This window comes from Aspergillus candidus, assembly GCF_002847045.1.
Source record: "Aspergillus candidus strain CBS 102.13 unplaced genomic scaffold BDW47scaffold_98, whole genome shotgun sequence".
Lineage (NCBI taxonomy): Eukaryota > Fungi > Ascomycota > Eurotiomycetes > Eurotiales > Aspergillaceae > Aspergillus > Aspergillus candidus.
Genome location: NW_020194103.1, coordinates 22,262 through 41,090, shown reverse-complemented (window position 1 = coordinate 41,090; position 18,829 = coordinate 22,262). Strand labels below are relative to the sequence as shown.

Genomic DNA, 18,829 nt, shown 5'->3' with positions numbered 1-18,829 from the left:
ATCGTAGTTCAAACAATGAATCAAGACGACAGTGAGCACAAAGCGGTGCTGATGATCGGAGACATTAGGATGATAAACACCGATAAACGCGGCAGGCGCACTGACGGCATTACGTTGTGCCGAGACTATCGGGCCAGCAGCGGCCGACTGGCTTGAATGGTCGCTCCTTGCATGATTTCAACGTGTACATCATATTCTTGTATCTTATGGAGTTGGTTGTTTATAGAAAATCTATGTACTATCTATACCGGGATTTGGTACACCATTTCAGCTGGCATTTACAGGCGAGAGTCCCGAGCAGGGTCCCAGCAGACCGGCTCGTACGCATTAGTCTGCAGGTTTTTCATGTCCTCAGGAGACAACTCGAAGTCGAAGACCTGCGTGTTCTCGATGATCCGAGAATCGGTCACAGATTTGGGGAGAGGGACATACCCCTAGAAGGTTGAATGAGCATTCTTCCATAATTCGCTTGCCTCGGGAGTGACTCGTACCTTCTGCAAGCTCCACCGGATCAAAATCTGGGCAGGAGTCTTGCTGTGTTTTTTCGCCAGGCTCTGCAGGCTGGGCTCACCCATGCGAGTAGCCTGGACCAGAGGCGAGTAGGCCTCGACGACGACGTTACGCTTCTTCAACCACCCAGCGATGTCCTCCCTCGCGCACCAGGGGTGGATCTCGTACTGACCGACGGAGATCTGGCCGCCGACTCCGCTGTTGATGTACGCCTCCAGCTCCTCCAGGTGGTGGATTCCATAGTTGGAGACACCGATGGAACGGATCTTGCCGGCCTTCTGGGCCTCGACCAGAGCGCGCCAGGCACCCAGACGGCCTTCCTTCCCTCCGTAGGGGGCGTGGAGCAGGACCCTGTCCAAGTTAGTCTGTGTCGCAGGATCATCCCGGAAGTTCAGCTTACAGATCAATGTAATCAAGGCCCGCAGCATCTCTGATGCTGGCTTCGATGGCCTCCTTGGCTTTTTCGTAGGACATGTGAGTAGCGGGGACCTTGGTCGTGTAGAAGACCTTGGAGCGGTCAATTCCAGACTTGCGAATGGCGTTGGCGCATTCTGCCTCGTTGGCATAGTATTTTGCGCTGTCAATCTAGAATGATGAGAGGTCAATGCTTGTTCAACCTGGGATTACCTCTCTTCCATTCGGGGCACCTACATGGCGGTATCCCGTTTCCAGCGCCTTAATGGTCACCTTTTCCGTGATGTCTGGGGGACTAATGATGGTCAGCAATCTAACCCAAACAATACGGTCCAAATATCATGAAGAAAAATAGAACTAGAAGTATGAGATCATCCAAACTGAAGAAAAGGACGAAGGGAAAAAGGGAAAAGAAAAAAAAGGCAGGAAGGCCTACGTCTGGTAAACCTGTTATTAAATTAGCTACACTTAACCAGACAAACAGGTCCGAGTGGAGAGAATCTTACACCAAATCCAACAATTGGGATCTCATAACCCGAGACCATCTTCTGGGTCGACTGGAGAGAAAGGGGAGCCATGGTGCAGATAATCTCTAGTGCGGGTTCTCGAATATAGAGCTGTATGTGAGTTGATCTGATAAGAAATCAAGGGCAGAAGGACCCCGGGCGAGGTATTTATTATTTATTATATCATCGTCTCGGTTAGACCCCACCAGCTGGGTCCTCGTTCATCCATCTAATGAATTCAAAAAACAGACGCTCCGGTAAATGATAGGCCGTCGGAGCCAGCAGCGTGGGGCAAATCTCCGATGCGATGCCGTGTTAGCAGGCCGAGCTCGGAGGCACTCACGGTTTGATTGATCTCGGTGATAGGCATCTGGGTATCGTTTTGTGAAGATTTATCTGCATTGACCTATGCAAACCAATTATTGATTCTCCGAAACCAGTTGATAAGGTAAACAACGCAGAAACAAGAGGGGGTTTCATCGGTGACGTGAGTCCTTGATGCCATGGCGCCTTATCGATAAGGACTCCTTATCCGCACTAGTCCGTGTCGGGATTGTCCCGCCTCTGCCTGAGGCAGACTGTGCGCTCTTCCGACAGCGTCATCAACAGTTCGTTTTTCGAGTTGGTCAACGGCGCCTCCACTGCATACAACACAGACGACCATACTTTCAAACACCCGGTGCTCTTATAGGCTCTACTTAAATTGCTATACATTGAACCACGCCGTCCCACTTGCCATTTGATTAGCGACCACGCCGTGCATCGTCCTTTGAAAATCGGTCCGACCCCACCTCAACAGGCTCGCGTCTGTCTACAGAATATAGAGCGAGACAGGACCTCAACTCGAAGTTACCTGTTACCCGGTTGAACGCGCACGATGCGCTTGATCAAAAACAAGGTCGAGCTCAATGGCTCGGGAACCGTCACCCTGTGTCCTGAGGAGCCCGAAGACATGGTATGACCACCCTACCCCCCCACCATCCCACTTGACAGCCCAGACACGACAAGCAAACCAACCAGCTTACTCAAAAAGTGGCACGCATACAACCTCATCCGACCCGGCGACCTCCTCCGCGCCAGCGCCATCCGCCGCGTCACCACGACGCAAGACACCGGCTCGACGAGCTCAGCGCGCGTGCACCTGACGCTCGTGATCCGCGTGAAGAGCTTGGACTTTGACCCGCAGAGCTCGCAGCTTCACGTCGGCGGACAGATCATCAACGAGACGCCGCACACGAAGGTCGGGCAGCATCACACGCTCGATCTGGAGCTGAATCGCAATTTCACACTCGAGAAGGAGATCGGGGCCGCTGGGGAGGGTGTCGGGTGGGATAGTATCGCGATTCAGATGCTGAAGGATGCGGTGGATGAGGGTGGTAAGAGGAGGGCGGAGGCTATCGCTGTGGTTATGCAAGAGGGTGTCGCTCATATCTGTTTTATCGGGCAGTTCCAGACTGTCCTCAAGCAGAAGGTGGAGATGTCGGTGCCGCGAAAGCGACAAGGCAGTAGTGACCATGATAAGGTAAGCTATCACATACATTACACTTGAGAAACAGAGAGACCGAGCAGGGACTAACGAGGAGCTGGATAGGGGTTGACCAAGTTCTACCAAACCACACTGGACACACTTCTCCGGCAAATGGAGTTCAACACGAGCGCGACGTCTCAGACGAGCAACGAGCCCGTGCGGCCGATCCTGCTCGCATCCCCCGGGTTCGTCGCAGCCGGGTTCCAGAAACACATCCAGTCAGCCGCAGCGACGACGACACCGGCGCTGAGACGCCTCGTCCCCAGCCTAGTGGTGGTACACTCAGCGTCAGGATATCTGCACTCCCTGACCGAAGTGCTGCAGTCACCGGCGGTGAAGAGCATCCTGGCGGACACCAAGTACGCGCGCGAGACAAAGCTGATGGACGAGTTCCAGGAGCAGCTGCGCAAGGAGACGAATCGGGCGACGTACGGGCCGCGGGAGGTAGAGTCGGCTGTGGATCAGGGCGCCGTGGGTCGCGGGGGCGGCGTGCTGATCGTCTCCAACCGTCTGTTCCGGTCTCAGGACGTGGCGGAGCGCAAACGGTGGGTGTCGTTGGTGGATCGCGTGCGCGACGTCGAGGGCGGCGAGGTCCGAGTGTTGAGTTCGGATCACGAGAGCGGTCGTCGATTGGACAGCTTGGGAGGCGTCGCGGCCTTGTGTACGTTCCCCGTTATGGACGAGGATCTTGACTCGGAGGAGGACAGTTGAATCTGCATTGGAATTACATCATACCCAGTAACGTTGGCTGCAAAATTGAAAGGATGACGAAGATCATGAGTCAAAATGCCTCGATCTATCAGGAACACCCAATGGTCACTTGACATTCAAGCCTGTATGCGCTCACTTTGGATACGCCTTGTCTGGAGTGTCTCACTCGAGCATATGCAATTATACCTTTGTTTAGGCTGATATCATTCCTGCACATACATCAATGAATAGATGGGTAGGAAGGGAGACGAAACAAGCCCAACCAGGAGAAAGCAAAACAAAGACACGACATGAACGTTGACAGATGATCAATCAAATCGGGACGACACTTGGTGTACTAGCCCGTTAAGTCAATAGCCTAGAAATAGAACACCACGTCCCCATCCGCACCTGTCCAATTCCCCCTCAAACAAAGAAAAAAGAAGGAAGAAAGAAAGAGTCCATAAAAAGGCCACCATCAGAACATGCTTTAACTTTCCCCCAAACGGTTCACCATCTCGAAACAACGTACGTACCCGAAACTGGTTCAGATCCTCCTTTCACAAAGAAGAAGAAAGAAAGAAAGAAAGAAGCAGAAGGAAAGTAAGGAGACTGTCTGCACCCAAGCGAGATTCAGATCTCCCTGGCGAAACTTAATAGTTCCTATCATTTTGGAAGTATCTAATATCTATGGTGTCATATCCAAAATCGATTGGCTGTGTTTGACCCATGCCAGCGTCGAACCCTTGTCAATCTATAGGATTAGGTTAGCGGCTCTGGGGTTTCTTTCCTTTCCTTTCCTCCCTTATTGATTTATTGATTCATTCATTGAATGGATCCAAATTGCTCTACTCATTTATTTAACTTTTATTACCATATATTTATTGATTTTTTAAATAGGATTAGCTGGGCGTGGCGCTTAACGACGACGCGGAATTAACTGGATTCTTTATCCATCCACCATCCATCATCATCATCCCTGGCTGTCTATCTGTCTATAGTCCAGGCTCAACAAAGTGGCTGATTGAGTATGCCTTGGGCTTAAACTGTTGCCGTTGTTTTCCCTTTCTTTTGTTCATTTATGATTTGCCTAACCTTTCCCTGCACTGATCAGGGAACATGCATGTGCGGAAGAATCTCCGGAGTATAAGACGTGTGGTTTATTTTCTTTTTCCCTTTCATTTGCATTTCCCCCTTTATGCCTTATGCATGTCGTATAGACGAGACTAGTGCTATATTTACTACTGTGTGGACAATAGTAGTAATAACTTATGTCATAGACATTTACCATGCTTACAACAATACGTAGGTAGTAACCACTAAGTGTTCCATGGATAGTAAAAAATGTATGTAAGAAATAAATTATTATAATACTATTCATCTATATCGTAACGAATTCTCATGCAACAACATAACTCGTAGTGCACCGCGCAAGGGTATATGCAATCAGAAAACAGCAAACAAACGGGGATGGATGGATAAGGAGAATGTGATGAGTCGAAGAGGAAGAGAGGAAAGTAGGTGGGCTATACTTTCGTCATAGGGATAGAGGAGGACACCCGCGAAGCTTTCAGTATTGCTCTTCGCCGGGCATGTTGTGGGTCTGTTGCTCGTTGGGGTGGAATGCGCTGGGGGAGTTGTTGCTGGGCGTCTAGTTCGCGGAGTTGGGCTTCACATTGCTGGGGAGTGTAGACTCTTCGGGAGCCGAATTCTCTCATCTGGATTCGTTAGTATCATTAATGTGTCAATCTTGGAGGATGGAATGGATGGGATTGCCCACCTTTTGCGAGATAAAGTTGTATTTCTCGCGCTCCCAGTATTCGCGAGCCCTAATGAGGAGCTGAATCTGTCAGATCGTTAGTCTCGAACGATACAGGAGAGACAGGAGGGGAAAAGAAAGAGAGGGAGCACATACTCACATCGTTCTCGTCCCAGCGAGCCAGACGATCCTTGCGCCTCCGCAGCATACGCATCTGCAGACGGGCCTCGGAAGCATCCTTGTGGAATCTCTCGCGAAACTTCTCGCGGATGACCTTCCACGCCAGATTCTGCTCGCGGAGACGCTCGACGAAGGTGTCTTCTTCCTCGGCCTGGGGGTCTCTGCGCCCGCGGCCGGGAGCCCGGGGACGATGAAGATGGGGCTCGGTGGGTCCGAGCTGTCTCTCGTGCTCGAGGCGCTGGAGACCCTCTGGGTGGGGGAGGATGTTGACGGGGGTGTCGCGGCTGGGCAGTATCGGCTGGGGGCTGCGCCGGGTGCGCTTTGCGCGTGATGGTTCGGGGGAGAGCGAGGCTTCGCCGAAGTAGACTGAGCCTTCCAGGGTGTTGTGGAGACCGGCGGTTACGGTCCGGGGGAATTCGCTCGGGAAGGGGGCCGTGATGCCTAGCCCGTGCGGCGGGACAGACTCGGCGACGTGGTATGCATACTCTTGCGAGTGGTGACTGAGGACTGGGCTTGCTCGCGGCTGGGGGTAGGATGTGTCTGGGAGGCTGATGGGCGTTAGGATATGGCTTGATGGGAAGGCTGCTGCACCGCTGTAGGGATGGCCGACGTCGCCATAGGGTGTCTGGAAATTCGCAAAGGGGCAAGTCAGCACCGGTGGGACGGACCCGTAACTGGATATCATGGTACGTACGCTTTCCACTCCGGGCCATTGGGATGGCACGCTTTCGTAGTAGTTCTCCATCCCTTCGCCGGGGTGGGAAGGGTTCTGGGCATAAGGCATTGGCCCAGTATAGTCTCCCGGCGTCTGATGAAACATGGGGACAGCCGGTAGGATGGTATACGGCAACAGGAGGTCAAGGGTGAAACAACCGAATAGGACAAGCAATAGGGACGACAGGGAAGGGGGACGAGTTCGGCGGGTAAGTTAAGTTGGGTTGTTCGAGGTGGCGATATCCAAGGTCTTATAATCGCAACAAGATGATATCGATATTGTGCTTCGCAAGCAACAACAACCACTGCCTGCAGCTTGTTCTCTGGCCGGATTCGCAAAAGATAATCTAAAACCCGCAAGACTTTGAAAGAAGTAAGAGCGATAGATAGACTCAACCACCCAAGCCCCCATGCAGGTTCATATACGACCGGACAGGACACCAGGAAAAGCCGGGATGCCTCACAAGGCAGGACCGGACAGATGAAGCTCTTCTTTCAACAGGTCGAGAGAGGTCGTCCAAGGGACGTACGAACCGCCGACCATCACTTTGCCGCACGAGATGCTTCCTAACCAGAGGTAGAGAATCCACGATGTATCTGCACTTAAGCGCCCTGCTTATCCTGGAGGGGAAGGGCACCCGCTTTTGAGGGAGAGTCATGTCTCATTATTTCTTTTTTGGGCTTTTCAATTCTATTCAGTTTTATTATTATTTTATTTTGTGAATTTCCTTTTTTATGGGATCTTATTTTATTTTCCCTCGACATGACACGGTATGAGATGGGGGGTGTGGAAGGGACGAATCCAGCCCCCAAACTGGTTCGGGGCGCAGGCATTGCATATCCCTAAGGCCCACCTGGCAGCCTACTACGAGTCGAGTAAGGAAGAAGCGGTTAGCTGGGTCGAGGAGGGCAAAGCCGCAAGCACGATCGTCATTCCCATCGCTCTGGAACCCCATGGATGGTCCGTTGAGCCTTCGACCGTGTTGAGAGAAAAATGGGGAGCGCCCAGAAAACGGGGAAATATGGGCCCTGGTGGGCCAAAGGAATCGAATAGTGCTTAGCGGGCCGACTTCCTCAGAGTGTGAAGCTGACGGAAAAAAGAATCAAGATGATACAATGAAGGACGATCTAACAAGAAAGCAGGCAAAGTAGGGGTAGGATAGGGTCAAGTTTAGGGAAAGCGAGATTGGATTCCATATGCCACGGCAGACACTACAAAACAAAACATGACAGATGATGACCCAGCGTCACGAATTCTCCTGGCGTTCTCCCTCGAATGCAAAGCGGTCACCCAAATGAATCGACCCATCAGGAGACAGGAGGTAACGAAGACGTAGGTACAATATGGCTTAAACCTAAACAGGCCAAGTCGTGCGCGAGAAAATTCTAGGCGAAGAAATCCGGGCTGTCTCAACGACGGCAGTCATCCGCCAGGATTCCCTAGGGCGTAAGGGTAAGCAGTAGAAAAAAAAAAGTCCAAGAGTTCCCATCCCGTGTGGAAGAGGCAAAGGATCGCCAAGATGATCTCTGCGTAGGAGGAATAGCTCCGAAAGCCGGGGAGAATACGCGCAAAAAGCAACGTTCGTGGCCTGGATAGTAGAGGTATCTCTCTGTTTTAGGGCTTAGTCGATATCAGGGTCCGGCACTTTTGGGATGACCAGGATAAAGATTACCACCGCCCCAAGGCCGCGCTGGTCCTGCGGTAATAGCCCACTTGGTTCACGTTCTCGCTCTTTTGGATCACCCTCGCCCAGTGGTTGAATGTAGGTGAGCAGTGGAAAACATCACTCAAACCATCCATTCCCAGGAAGGAAAGGTGACGTTAAGCAAGATAGCCCGTTCTGATCCTGTCGGTTGTTTGCATCCAAGCTCAGCCACGTGTCCCCGAACAGGGAAAAGTAGAGAATCTATAATAAAAAACAAGATTGTTACGCGCTCCAAAAAAAAATAGATAGATAGACAAAAAAATTAGAAAAGTAAATAAATGATAAAAACAAAACAAAGGGTAAACCTAAATCTGCGATGTTCGTTCCATTCTGTCTAACTCTCTTCCCGCTCTCATTCTATTGGAGGCGTCAGGAGTGGATCTGAGTTGCCGCTGGCGGCGCTTAAGCACAGCCATAAGGTTTGAACTCCTCGTTCTTGCTGTCCACTCCCTCGTACGACACCCGTCCAAGCCTTTGATCGGTATGATTCTCACACGAGGACAACCCTGACCGTTGCATTTCGTCCTCAACGTCATCATCATACCCCTCTGTCAGACAGACCGATACTAACTATGTGGACCGCAAAACATCACTACGGATATCAACATCCACTCCCAATCACGTGATATCAGCCGGTCTATACCTGATTGTCTATCTGGTGGTCCTCAGGCCCACACCTAGAGTCGTGAGAAGTTGAAACCCACACAAACTGTCAGATGATTACTCCAAAGTATTTTACTCTCGTTGCCAAAACCGTAATCACCGTCATCAGAGAACAAATAAGCACATTGGCAGGGTGTGTTTCCACCCGAAGATTACTACGAAATGAGGGGCCGATCAGGCTTTTTAGCCCCACGAAATCCCGCCCCCATCTCTTCCCCGGGGCCAGTTCGACTAACTATAAACCCTGGTAGGGATGGGCTTAGTTAGTCGCTACGCTACGCTTGTCGCGACGACTTTGTTCGCTTGTATACATACCGTCGTGGCTATGTCCTGGCGCAGCAATGGCTCGGACGGTTTTGAAACAACGATCTCGGTCTGTTCTCTTTGCCTGCTATTTATAACTATCGTGATTGCTCTGCCATGGACCGGGTTTTCTTTCCAAGGTAACTAGATGACTGTGCCGCCGGGCGGGCTAGGGGATGGATGGATGGTCCTTTGGGGTATGGTATGCTTCTATGCTGCGCCGCACTATTTTGGAACTGACATCATCTAAAAAGATAAGATAAACGAAGGTAGGCAAAAAAATAGGGGAGACGTAAGGGTCGATCATATACTACATCGCGACTGACGGTGACCAACTCTGAAATTGCAGCCAAATTGCCCTCAAAAGGTAGTAAGATTGGAGGTCGTGATCACCCGGGGTGTAAATTAACCCCGGTCGCCTGGCACAGTGGGAGAATGCCTGTCAGGCTTGGAGCCGTCCGTGTGGTCCTCCCAGTGAGCATCATCGTCCTCCACGAATCCCTCCAACCCCCCATGCCCATCATGGCGGTCGTCACCGGTCTCGCCGTTATGCCGGTCTAGGGTGTCGTCGGCCGCGATGGAGACCCCCCGCGCACCCCAACGGTTGTTTCTGGGCCGGTCTCCCTCCAATGACCCGTTGCCTTCTTCCTCGTCGCCGAGGCTCTGCTCCTCGTCCACGCTCTGGCGCTGCCGGAAGTTCAATACTTTGCTCACCAGCCAGCTGTTTCGGAAGTCTTCCGCATCGACAATGCTCCCGTTGCGGAGCTTGACGCGTTGACGCGTATAGTACACCCAAGCGAAATCGATATAGAAGGCAGTCTGGATGATGCCGAAGATGTCTGCGATGGGCTCCCAGTAATGTTCCGATCCCAGACCTCGAACTAACCAATTCAGAATATAGAAGGCTCGATAGGAGCCCAGCGTTACGAGGTAATACGAGTTGAACACGGTGGGAACTGTGGTCTGGCGCAGAAGTAACAGCTGCGGCAGCACACAGACAGATTCTAGAATGATGGAGAATGTCCAAAAGATCTTCGCCCCAACCAGTCAGCGTGGTCGCAAGCATAAAGTTTTCCAAGAGTGGACTCACCTCCGTGAACCAATGTCCGGGGAACCGTCCGTGGAAGATCGGGATCACGATGGGCGCCAGAACGAAGGAAACGCCGACGGAGCCGATAGCCAGCTTCCACGCCCGCTCCCTCTCTCGTGTCCGCGGATAGACCTTCATCATCAAAAAGATGATATAGAAGGAGGAGAGTATGTAGAAGAACTTGAAAAACACGAGGTAAAAGTACGTCCATCCACTTGACCGAAACAGGTCAAGGTAGCGCGAAACGAAGACCACGGCATAGAGCACCTGGGTGAGAAGGGATACCCCTGCAAAATCGGAGTCGTCAGGATCTACAAGCACGAGTCACGACGAAACGACGGGATTTGATACGCACCTTCGGCACTCTTGTTTCGTTGAATGGCGAATATGAGGATGCATTTCGAGGAAATATGGGCCAGGTCGCCCAGTAAACGGAACACGTTCAGCTGCAAGACACCCATCTCCGATGAAAAGAGGCAGACCGTTGCACGTCACCACTTAAACCATCACCAACCGATGGGTTTCGGTATGGCCTTTCGATATACGGAGCTCCGGGGTGAATGCGACCTTGGAAATTCAAGTGGCCTCGAGAAGATAAGGCGGAAGTGGTCGATGGGAGGAGCTAACAACAAGTATGATAGATAAGGGTGGCTGGCTCTAGAGAAGAATGGGTAGAGGTATGTAGGAGGTGTAAAATTGCGCGAGGGACAGCTGGGTTCCACAAGGCACGCCTGTGAGAGTCGGTGTGTGTGAGGCACGGGGACGATGACGAACAGAGCGGAAAGCTTTCCTCACAGCTAAGGTGTCTTATTGTCGACTCCTTCTGGGGTAAGCCGCGTGTCCATCATGTGATTCAGAGCGTGACGTCAAGCGGTGAGTGGATCACGGATCAATATTCATCCGGATCGACGTATTCCATAGTATCACCCATGGTACGATATACTGTATCTCGTCTTCATATGATAACATTGGACTGCTAGATATATCATGTTAAAATATTGTAGTATAATGTGACATACACCAGCTAGACATCTGAAAGGAGGTACTCCACAGAGAGGAGAAGCATTCGCGCAGAACTTCAGAGCTATGGTCTATAGATAGCAGATGTCAATAGATTGATCTAGATCTGACAGGTGTCACTGGATCTGCCGTATACATGGTGTAACGGTGTGCTCCGTACACTTCATACCGGCAGCTTCCAGGTATATCAGGATGAAATAACTCTGTTAAATTGATTTGAAGATAGAGGACAGCAATGTATCAAACTCAGAATTGAATCCCTCTGGTGACTGAGGCTATGCTAGCGTGGTTTCTATTGATTGGGACAAAACATCGGTAATGATCCAGAGGTAGCACCTGATTTGCTCATCCAAGCATTCAGTTAATAGTAAAGATACAGTGTCAAGCATCTGTCACCATACACAGTACGGCATGGTTGACTGCTAACACAGGTCTTACTTCCTACGTGGATATAGATCTACCTTAGCTATCCGAAGTCTTTCATTTATTTAGGGATCGACCTACCCTGAACACTATCCCTACTTATTCTTCTTCTTTCGAGAGGTTCCATTACCTCGTCCTCAATATTGAGTACACGATAAGAAGTGGTGGCCTACCCCGCTTCCCAGCCTCCCGCTATTGATTGACACGGATGCGGAGAAAAGGCTCTCGCCTACCAAACCTAGGAAGAAGAATCCACAACCCTTTTTATAGTATAGTCGATCTGGAGCTCGGAGCACCGTCTGACTTCTCATTGGCTTGGGTGGAGACTGTGTTATCAGTCGGCTAGTCTGGTCTTTTGTCCCATGTCAGCAATTCAGTTTGGTTACTCTATACTATTCTCGAATCGATGCCTTGGGATCTTGAACCGACTCAGAAGCTTTGCAGGGGACGATCCGTTTCTTTATCTTTTTCATCTTGCAAGCTAGTGTGCTGGAATATCATTGTAGTCTGGGGATATGTGTATCTGTAGATGATCGAAGTTGATTTATTCGACGCAGAGAACAAGGTACCCTCTCGAGGAGCATACGACTAGCATAGTTTGTATCGGTTCAATATGGAGATCACCTTGTATATCTTAATGAATCCTAGTATGTGATCCGTGCGAAGGAACGCTAATTCATATCATCAATAGTAGGTCTTTCATTTGCTTTCCCATAACCTACAATGATTAGGTGCTTAGAGGGAGGGGTTATGCTTGCTCCGGGCCCCTACTACCTTAGTAGGACAATCTAGTGTATATCTCACAAGTGCGGAGTAAACTACACATCCTCTAATTTCTTTCTACTAAATCACGTTGATCAAGACTGTCTGGAATTAACCGATAAGTGAAAATTCATAGAAATAGAGCCCGTCTTCTAACCGGAAAGAAAGGAGGAAATAAATCAAAACAAAAGAAGGGAAAAAAAAAAAAAAAAAGCAGCGAGTCGGAGCTGACGGGATTCGTGACTCGAGCCCAGTTTAGCCTTTCGAACTCGTGCTTTTTCGCCCCTCCGGCATCAATCATATCAACTCCCCAAGATAGTCCGGATGCCACTTTAGGACTAAATTTATCACTTGCATCTTCATCCCAGCCCATGACCTTTTTGTCCCTTCTTTCCCATGTATCTCCCTGGTACGCCCTTCTTGACAACGACTCTTCCAAGCTGCAACGACGACCGGCTCACCCTCTTCTTCTCTTCCCTTCATCATCTATGATCTCTTCCTCTAGTGTTATTCGTTCTCCATCTTTTTATGTAACCAGGCCCACCCCCGCTTGAGGAGAGCAAGTCCCTCAACCATGAACTTTGACTAGTAAGCCTTCTTTGAAGCCCTCTTGTTGACTTTCAAGGATTCTTTCCATCCCGTCCTGACCAGATCATCTTATTATCATCACGACTTCCAGTACGCCTCCTCATCCGTATTATTTCCAGCCTCTGTATCCTGATTCCACTCCCACTGCTGCTGCTACTGCTCCTGCTGCCGCTACTACTACTACCACCACCACTACTACTACCGCTGCGACGGTGCTAGAACGGTCCTCTTCTGACTGTGCCTAAGCCTGTTTTATATTATTCTTCCTCGTCCCATTCCACCCCCTCTCACTACGTTTCCCCCTCCAAGCTCCCCCGCCCTTTACCTGATATCCCGTCGTCTTCAATCCAGTATCAATCTATATGCATGTAACATCTCTTACTTTTCTTCTGAATACTTTCTTCTTGTGAAATTCCACATCCGTCTTACTGCGATGAAATGGTTAATTACCTCTTCTTCTACTTCTGTCCTCCCCTTTCCCTCTTTTCTTTTTCTCCTGTCCCCCTCCATCTGCCACGCCGTGGTATGCGCCCGTGTCATCGTTGCTTCCTGGTGTAACCAAAGCTTGCTTCTCTAGACTTTTGACAGGCCAACCTTCACGGGACATCTTGGAACAGCAGTTTTGCTAATCTCCTAAGCATGTGTATCGACAGATGAATCAACGCAGCGTGATTGGGATAACTGCGTATCATCCATCATGTCGTAAGTTCCTTTTTTCGTCCTGCTCACATGTGGAGATACTATGCCTTGAGATAGTGCCGAGTAATTAGAGGCCACTCATCTTGGTTTCTGTTCCCTGTCTGTTCTGATCTCCGTGACCGTATTGGAGTATACCCTACATGGTGTTATATACCGTCTCCTATGTACTGCCCCGCTTCTTTGATTACGACCATAACTGCTATTGTTATCATTTTGCGACTGCGATTCTCTACTGGACTGTCTAGTGCTGAACCAGAGCGGATTCGTGTATACGTTGATTTGTCTCTCTTTTGTGCCTGACTCCATTGTGACTTGGCTATTGTTTTCACTTCCTATTGTGTGGTGTCCACTGACCATTGTCACCCCTCTCGCCTCGTCTTCACCAGGGCCCCTCCAACATCCAAGCGAATTAAAACTTCCGTACCCACCAGCACACCCTCTCACTTGTTAGCTCATCAGCAAATCAACCCTTTTCAAAGAGTGCCTTCCTTCGAGGGCATTCCTATGCCCCAGACACAGACACCCCCCTCGAATCCGCGGAAACGACGCGCTTCGCAGTCTGGTTCGGCGTCGACGATGGCAGCTCCAGCATCCACTGGAGCGACGGGGGAGGCCGCCCCAGAAGGGACTCCTAAGAAGAAGGGTCGAACCAACACCCCCTGGACCGCAGAAGAGGAGCAGCGACTCAAAACTATGCGCGATGCTGGTCGAAGCTGGAGCGAGATTGCCAAGGTAATGGTCTGCCCCATCTGTTTGTCCATTGATATACAATTTCTCAAATGACATGTCGGGATGTCGCAGACCTTCCCCGCTCGGACTGAAGGAAGCGTGAAGAAACACTGGTATAAGGTAGCGCGGCCCCATCCCCAGATTTCCTCGGTCTATCATCGGCTCTGACAATGACTGCAGGATATGCACTACGCTGAGTTTGCCGAGAACGAGGTAATTTCCATGGGGACCATTGGTCCGTCAATCCGGCGCGTGTTCTAAGCAAGAGTAGTCGATAGCGCTCCGCGATGCGATCAAGGAATATGAAGCCAGTAAGTGGAAGGTCATCGGACAGAAAGTTGGAAAGCCTGCCAAGGTAATCGTCCTCGAGTTTGTGTCCTTTGAATCGAGTTGGTGACTGATATACGGCGCAGGCGTGCGAACAATATGCCAAGGAACATTTTAAGGACCTTTAGATGCTTGGTGAGATTGACGACGTGACGACCTATGCACCATGCGATGCATCATGATTTGCCCGCCCTCTTGATTCTTTTCTCCCTTTTTTTTCCTATGTCCCTTTTTGTCTTTCATCAACTCTGGATTGCATTTCATCTCATGTGTCCTCCTCCCTTTTCGTACGTTGATTAGGTCTCAGCGCTCTTTGACTGTCGCAGCAATGCATGATTTCGGCAGCTATCTGCACAATATCGGGCGAAGAGTTCCTGGAGTTAAGCTATGCTATTGCGTTGGTTTTTGATATCACCACTTTCCTATCAATCATCTTACCTCATATTTCTATTATGGAAGCAGACCCTTGGGCATTGTCTCCCTTTTTCTGAACAGCTGATAGGTATCTTGTCCAATGCGAAGGTGTTAATATTACTTGTCATATATCGTTCAAAAACCCAGACTCATGTAGATACCAAATGTTTTTGATTTGGCTGTAGATTGGAATGGGGAGAGGCTCATTGGCAGCCTTGGCTTATTTCGGACAGTGATCAATAGATGAAAATGTCGATCCCGCGCCATTTATTGGATGAGCTGTTTCATTGACGGCGATCATCTGTTCAATCGATGTCTATAGACCCATCCATTTGGTGGATGCGATGGAAAGATCGCTATAAACACAAATACTCTTCAACCATCTAATCGTGTGTATATAGTTTGCCTCAATTATCTAGTCCGATAGTGGCCGAGGTCGCTCCGCTTTCCCCCCGCAGCAAATCTCCTCCGACTCCACTTTTTTTTTCCTGGGCTTCACCCACTTTCCGTGCTGCAAATTGATTCAACCACGTCCAGCGGAGAAGGACTGCCAAATCGCATAGTCGGGACCGACTAACATACTGGCATCGAAGTCTACAAAGTCCGATATCTACTGTCTTCATCTGATCAGGTACCACCGCCGCCCCCCCCCCCCCCCCCCCCGGTACAGTCTGGACGGCGTCGCTCACAAACACCTGCATACGTTCGTCTAGGTCTATCTCATTCGACTGCGGTCACATCCTCTAGTACACCTCTCCATCTCCTCACAGCACTCATACGCAAGGGCTGGCTACCATGAAGACGAGTAGCCTGGTATTATCTCTCGATCAAGGTATCTAAATAATCTGCCCGCATGGAGACCGGTGTTCGACCGGTGCGTGTCGCACAGGCCTGGGGTAAATCTCTGAGATTACTGCAATCCAGCAATCTCGAGAAGCAAGACTGTGCGATACCACCGTCGTTCTGAGATTATACGGTTGAACTTGATCTGGATAATTCCAGCGAAAGGACTCATGCGCGATGTTCCCCTCCCCTCCTATTGTGATGTCGCCACTGACTCATACAGCAGAATGTCATCGAAGAACACAGACCCCGCCGTAGGGGCTTATACCGAGAAGCAAGGCTTCTCCAACGCTGTGGAAAATGGCGAAGGCGAAGCGCACAATGATCAAACGGCAGGTGGACCGCATCTGCCTCCCCGCATGGCTGCGTATGTCCGCCGGGTCGAGAACCGGCTCGCTCGGTACAACCTTGAGACCCGCGGTATACAACGGGTGCAAGAAGACGAGCGAATGAAGAAACTATCCTGGATCTCGTATTCCCAGGCTTTTCTCCTGTGGGTGTCTATCAATTTGGCGCCCAATAATATTACGTTGGGGATGTTGGGGCCGGCGGTTTATGGGCTCAGCTTTCTGGACTCGGCGCTCTGTGCTGTCTTGGGAGCGTTTGTGGGCTCCATTGCTGCCGCCTGGATGGCGACTTGGGGCCCTGTGTCTGGTGTCCGAACTATGGTATGGGTTTCTCTCTCTCGTGCTAGTTTAACGGCATGTGCTTATTCGCTCTAGGTTCTTGGGCGGTACTGCATGGGCTGGTGGCCCAGCAAGATAGTTGTGCTCTTGAATTTGGTCCAAATGCTTGGCTACAGTTTGATCGACTGCGTGGTAGGAGGCCAAATTCTATCGGCTGTCTCTCCAAATGGGAGTATGTCAGTTGCTGTGGGTAAGTCGACCTAAGCACTGGTATCTCATATCATCCACTGACAGTGTTAGGCATTGTGATTGTTGCTGTCGTCAGCTGGGCTGTTGCAACATTCGGCATTCGGATCTTCCACTACTATGAACGGTAAGTAGCACAGGCTTCAATGCTGTGGTATCTCAGCTCAAAGAATGCTAATTGGCATAGATTCGCCTTCCTTCCTCAGGTCATCGTCGTTTCTATACTGTATGGCGTGTCCTCTACAAAGTTCGACCTGTCTACGCCATCAGTTGGAGATACCCGCACAGTAATTGGCAATCGGTAGGCTTCACTGCTCAGGCCAGTCCATTGCTACCCTCGCTAATGCATTGGTATAGGCTTTCATTTTTCTCGATATGCCTCAGCGCAGCTATCCTATATTCACCCCTCGCGGCCGATTTCTTTGTATATTACCCTCAACGCGCCTCTAGGACGGCATTGTTTTCACTGTCATTGAGCGGACTCGCCATCTCCTTCACCATGGCATTCGTGGCAGGCATTGGACTAGCTTCCGGGATCTCGTCCCACCCCGAATACGAAGCAGCCTACAACAAGGGCGCCGGCTCTCTCATCGTCGAAGGATTCGGACCCCTCCACGGCTTCGGGAAATTCTGCTCCGTCATCGTCGCTCTCGGTCTAATCGCAAACACCATCGCACCGACCTACTCCTCGGGAGTCGACTTCCAGATTCTCGGCTGCTACGCAGAACGAGTCCCCAGAGCCATCTGGAACACCATCGGAGTCATAATATACGTAATCTGCGCCCTCGTCGGCCGCGAATACCTCTCCGAGATCTTCACCAACTTCCTCGCCCTCATGGGCTACTGGGCCGCCATTTGGATCGCCATCTTCCTCGAAGAACGCTTCATCTTCCGGCGAAAGAGCGGCTATAACTGGAATGCGTGGAACGAACCCTCGAAACTTCCGCTCGGGATCGCCGGCTTCATTGCCTTTGTGGTCGGGTGGGTCGGTGCCATTTTGTGTATGGCGCAGGTGTGGTATATCGGTCCTATTGCTGGGCTGGTAGGCGAATACGGCGCTGATGTAAGTCACAACTTATCCAAAAGATATCCGAAGACGAGGTTGGCTAATCAGTGTCAAACAGATGGGAAACTATATCGGGTTCACCTGGGCGGGCCTCGTCTATCCCCCTCTGCGGTATATCGAGCTCCGCGTATTCGGGCGGTAGACTTGCAGGTTTGGTGGACAACAATTCCAAAGGCTTTCTATACAGGTTGCTGTATAGCGTCAGTCAGTCAATCGCCTTTGCTGATCCGTACATATGTCGACGTTGTTAAGTACAATGCACCGACCGGGTCAGCTATATCGTCCATAGCATCTTCCAGCATTCGTATATGGTTTCCAGCTTAAGTTAGTATAGTATCTATTTATGAGTATATTGGACTGGGATGGATGTCCCTTGCACTGCAAAGCAGACATCCTCTCAGCATGAAATGAAACCCATATAAGCACACATCCACTCCCAGAAGCCTGTAGGCATGCCAGACAGACCACGCATATAACTCACCAGCAGCTAGCTAGTCGCCTCTCAACCCCCCCCCTTCCGCAATTGGAGTATTCTATTCTAAGTATAGTAAAGGATCACGCGATCTAGCAACTAACATGATTGCTATCATTGAAATGGAGTATGTATGGCATTTTGCACATTGGTTCTTACAAGCTAGCCAAGCCACCATCAATATATCCATCTGTGTAGATCTTGTACCCATCCAAAGCTTAACTACATATTGTGTACAAGTACCTACCTCCCTACATAGATAAATTCACATTGACATGAATCGTCCATCTATAGAAGGACAGCTGATATTCTAAGGTTGCTAGCAGAGCGAGGTATCAAACACGTGACATGGCCTGTCTGCTTCGGGGAGCGTAAATGTTATGTCGTCATGCACCGCCCAATGCCTACCACCTAGGTACCTTACCTTGCCGAGGTGTCGTACCACCTGCAATCCGAGGGCCGAGTCGCACGTCATAGTTATTTCGTGGTGTTGCTTGAAGCTCTTGCGGTAAGATAATCAATGGGAAAAGAAAAGAAGAACTCTAATCAAG

General features: G+C 50.3%; 6 protein-coding genes across 6 annotated transcripts; 3 read left to right on the top strand and 3 right to left on the bottom strand.

The window, feature by feature from the left end:
• Nucleotides 1–159: 159 nt before the first annotated feature.
• On the bottom strand, nt 160–1,552 carry BDW47DRAFT_96838 (aldo/keto reductase family protein). Its single transcript, XM_024820329.1, has 6 exons — nt 1,431–1,552; nt 1,361–1,371; nt 1,162–1,219; nt 911–1,095; nt 492–861; nt 160–434 (listed from the first exon to the last, which is right to left on the bottom strand). The coding sequence occupies exons 1-6, from the start codon at nt 1,500–1,502 to the stop codon at nt 279–281; spliced, it is 852 nt and encodes a 283-aa protein (XP_024667315.1). The 5' UTR covers nt 1,503–1,552; the 3' UTR covers nt 160–278.
• A 509-nt stretch (nt 1,553–2,061) lies between these two features.
• Nucleotides 2,062–4,187, top strand: BDW47DRAFT_114251 (putative translation factor pelota). The gene is made up of 3 exons (XM_024814612.1): nt 2,062–2,385; nt 2,464–2,952; nt 3,022–4,187. Exons 1-3 carry the CDS (start codon nt 2,308–2,310, stop codon nt 3,667–3,669), a joined length of 1,215 nt encoding a protein of 404 aa, XP_024667314.1. The 5' UTR covers nt 2,062–2,307; the 3' UTR covers nt 3,670–4,187.
• Nucleotides 4,188–5,063: 876 nt separating this feature from the next.
• BDW47DRAFT_96832 (uncharacterized protein) lies at nt 5,064–6,550 on the bottom strand. The gene is made up of 4 exons (XM_024820328.1): nt 6,282–6,550; nt 5,568–6,212; nt 5,429–5,494; nt 5,064–5,366 (listed from the first exon to the last, which is right to left on the bottom strand). The coding sequence occupies exons 1-4, from the start codon at nt 6,405–6,407 to the stop codon at nt 5,175–5,177; spliced, it is 1,029 nt and encodes a 342-aa protein (XP_024667313.1). The 5' UTR covers nt 6,408–6,550; the 3' UTR covers nt 5,064–5,174.
• Nucleotides 6,551–9,249: 2,699 nt separating this feature from the next.
• On the bottom strand, nt 9,250–10,604 carry BDW47DRAFT_96799 (ER lumen protein-retaining receptor). Its single transcript, XM_024820327.1, has 3 exons — nt 10,419–10,604; nt 10,064–10,350; nt 9,250–10,005 (listed from the first exon to the last, which is right to left on the bottom strand). Exons 1-3 carry the CDS (start codon nt 10,522–10,524, stop codon nt 9,379–9,381), a joined length of 1,020 nt encoding a protein of 339 aa, XP_024667312.1. The 5' UTR covers nt 10,525–10,604; the 3' UTR covers nt 9,250–9,378.
• Nucleotides 10,605–13,590: 2,986 nt separating this feature from the next.
• Nucleotides 13,591–14,841, top strand: BDW47DRAFT_96749 (uncharacterized protein). The gene is made up of 6 exons (XM_024820326.1): nt 13,591–13,719; nt 13,942–14,287; nt 14,357–14,404; nt 14,465–14,497; nt 14,556–14,639; nt 14,698–14,841. Coding segments are annotated over exons 1-6 (555 nt in total). The 5' UTR covers nt 13,591–13,717; the 3' UTR covers nt 14,740–14,841.
• Nucleotides 14,842–15,455: 614 nt separating this feature from the next.
• Nucleotides 15,456–18,235, top strand: BDW47DRAFT_114242 (purine-cytosine permease family protein). Its single transcript, XM_024814611.1, has 8 exons — nt 15,456–15,656; nt 15,727–15,857; nt 16,092–16,536; nt 16,591–16,744; nt 16,795–16,867; nt 16,928–17,041; nt 17,098–17,803; nt 17,865–18,235. The coding sequence occupies exons 3-8, from the start codon at nt 16,096–16,098 to the stop codon at nt 17,946–17,948; spliced, it is 1,572 nt and encodes a 523-aa protein (XP_024667310.1). The 5' UTR covers nt 15,456–15,656; nt 15,727–15,857; nt 16,092–16,095; the 3' UTR covers nt 17,949–18,235.
• The last annotated feature ends 594 nt before the right edge of the window (nt 18,236–18,829 follow it).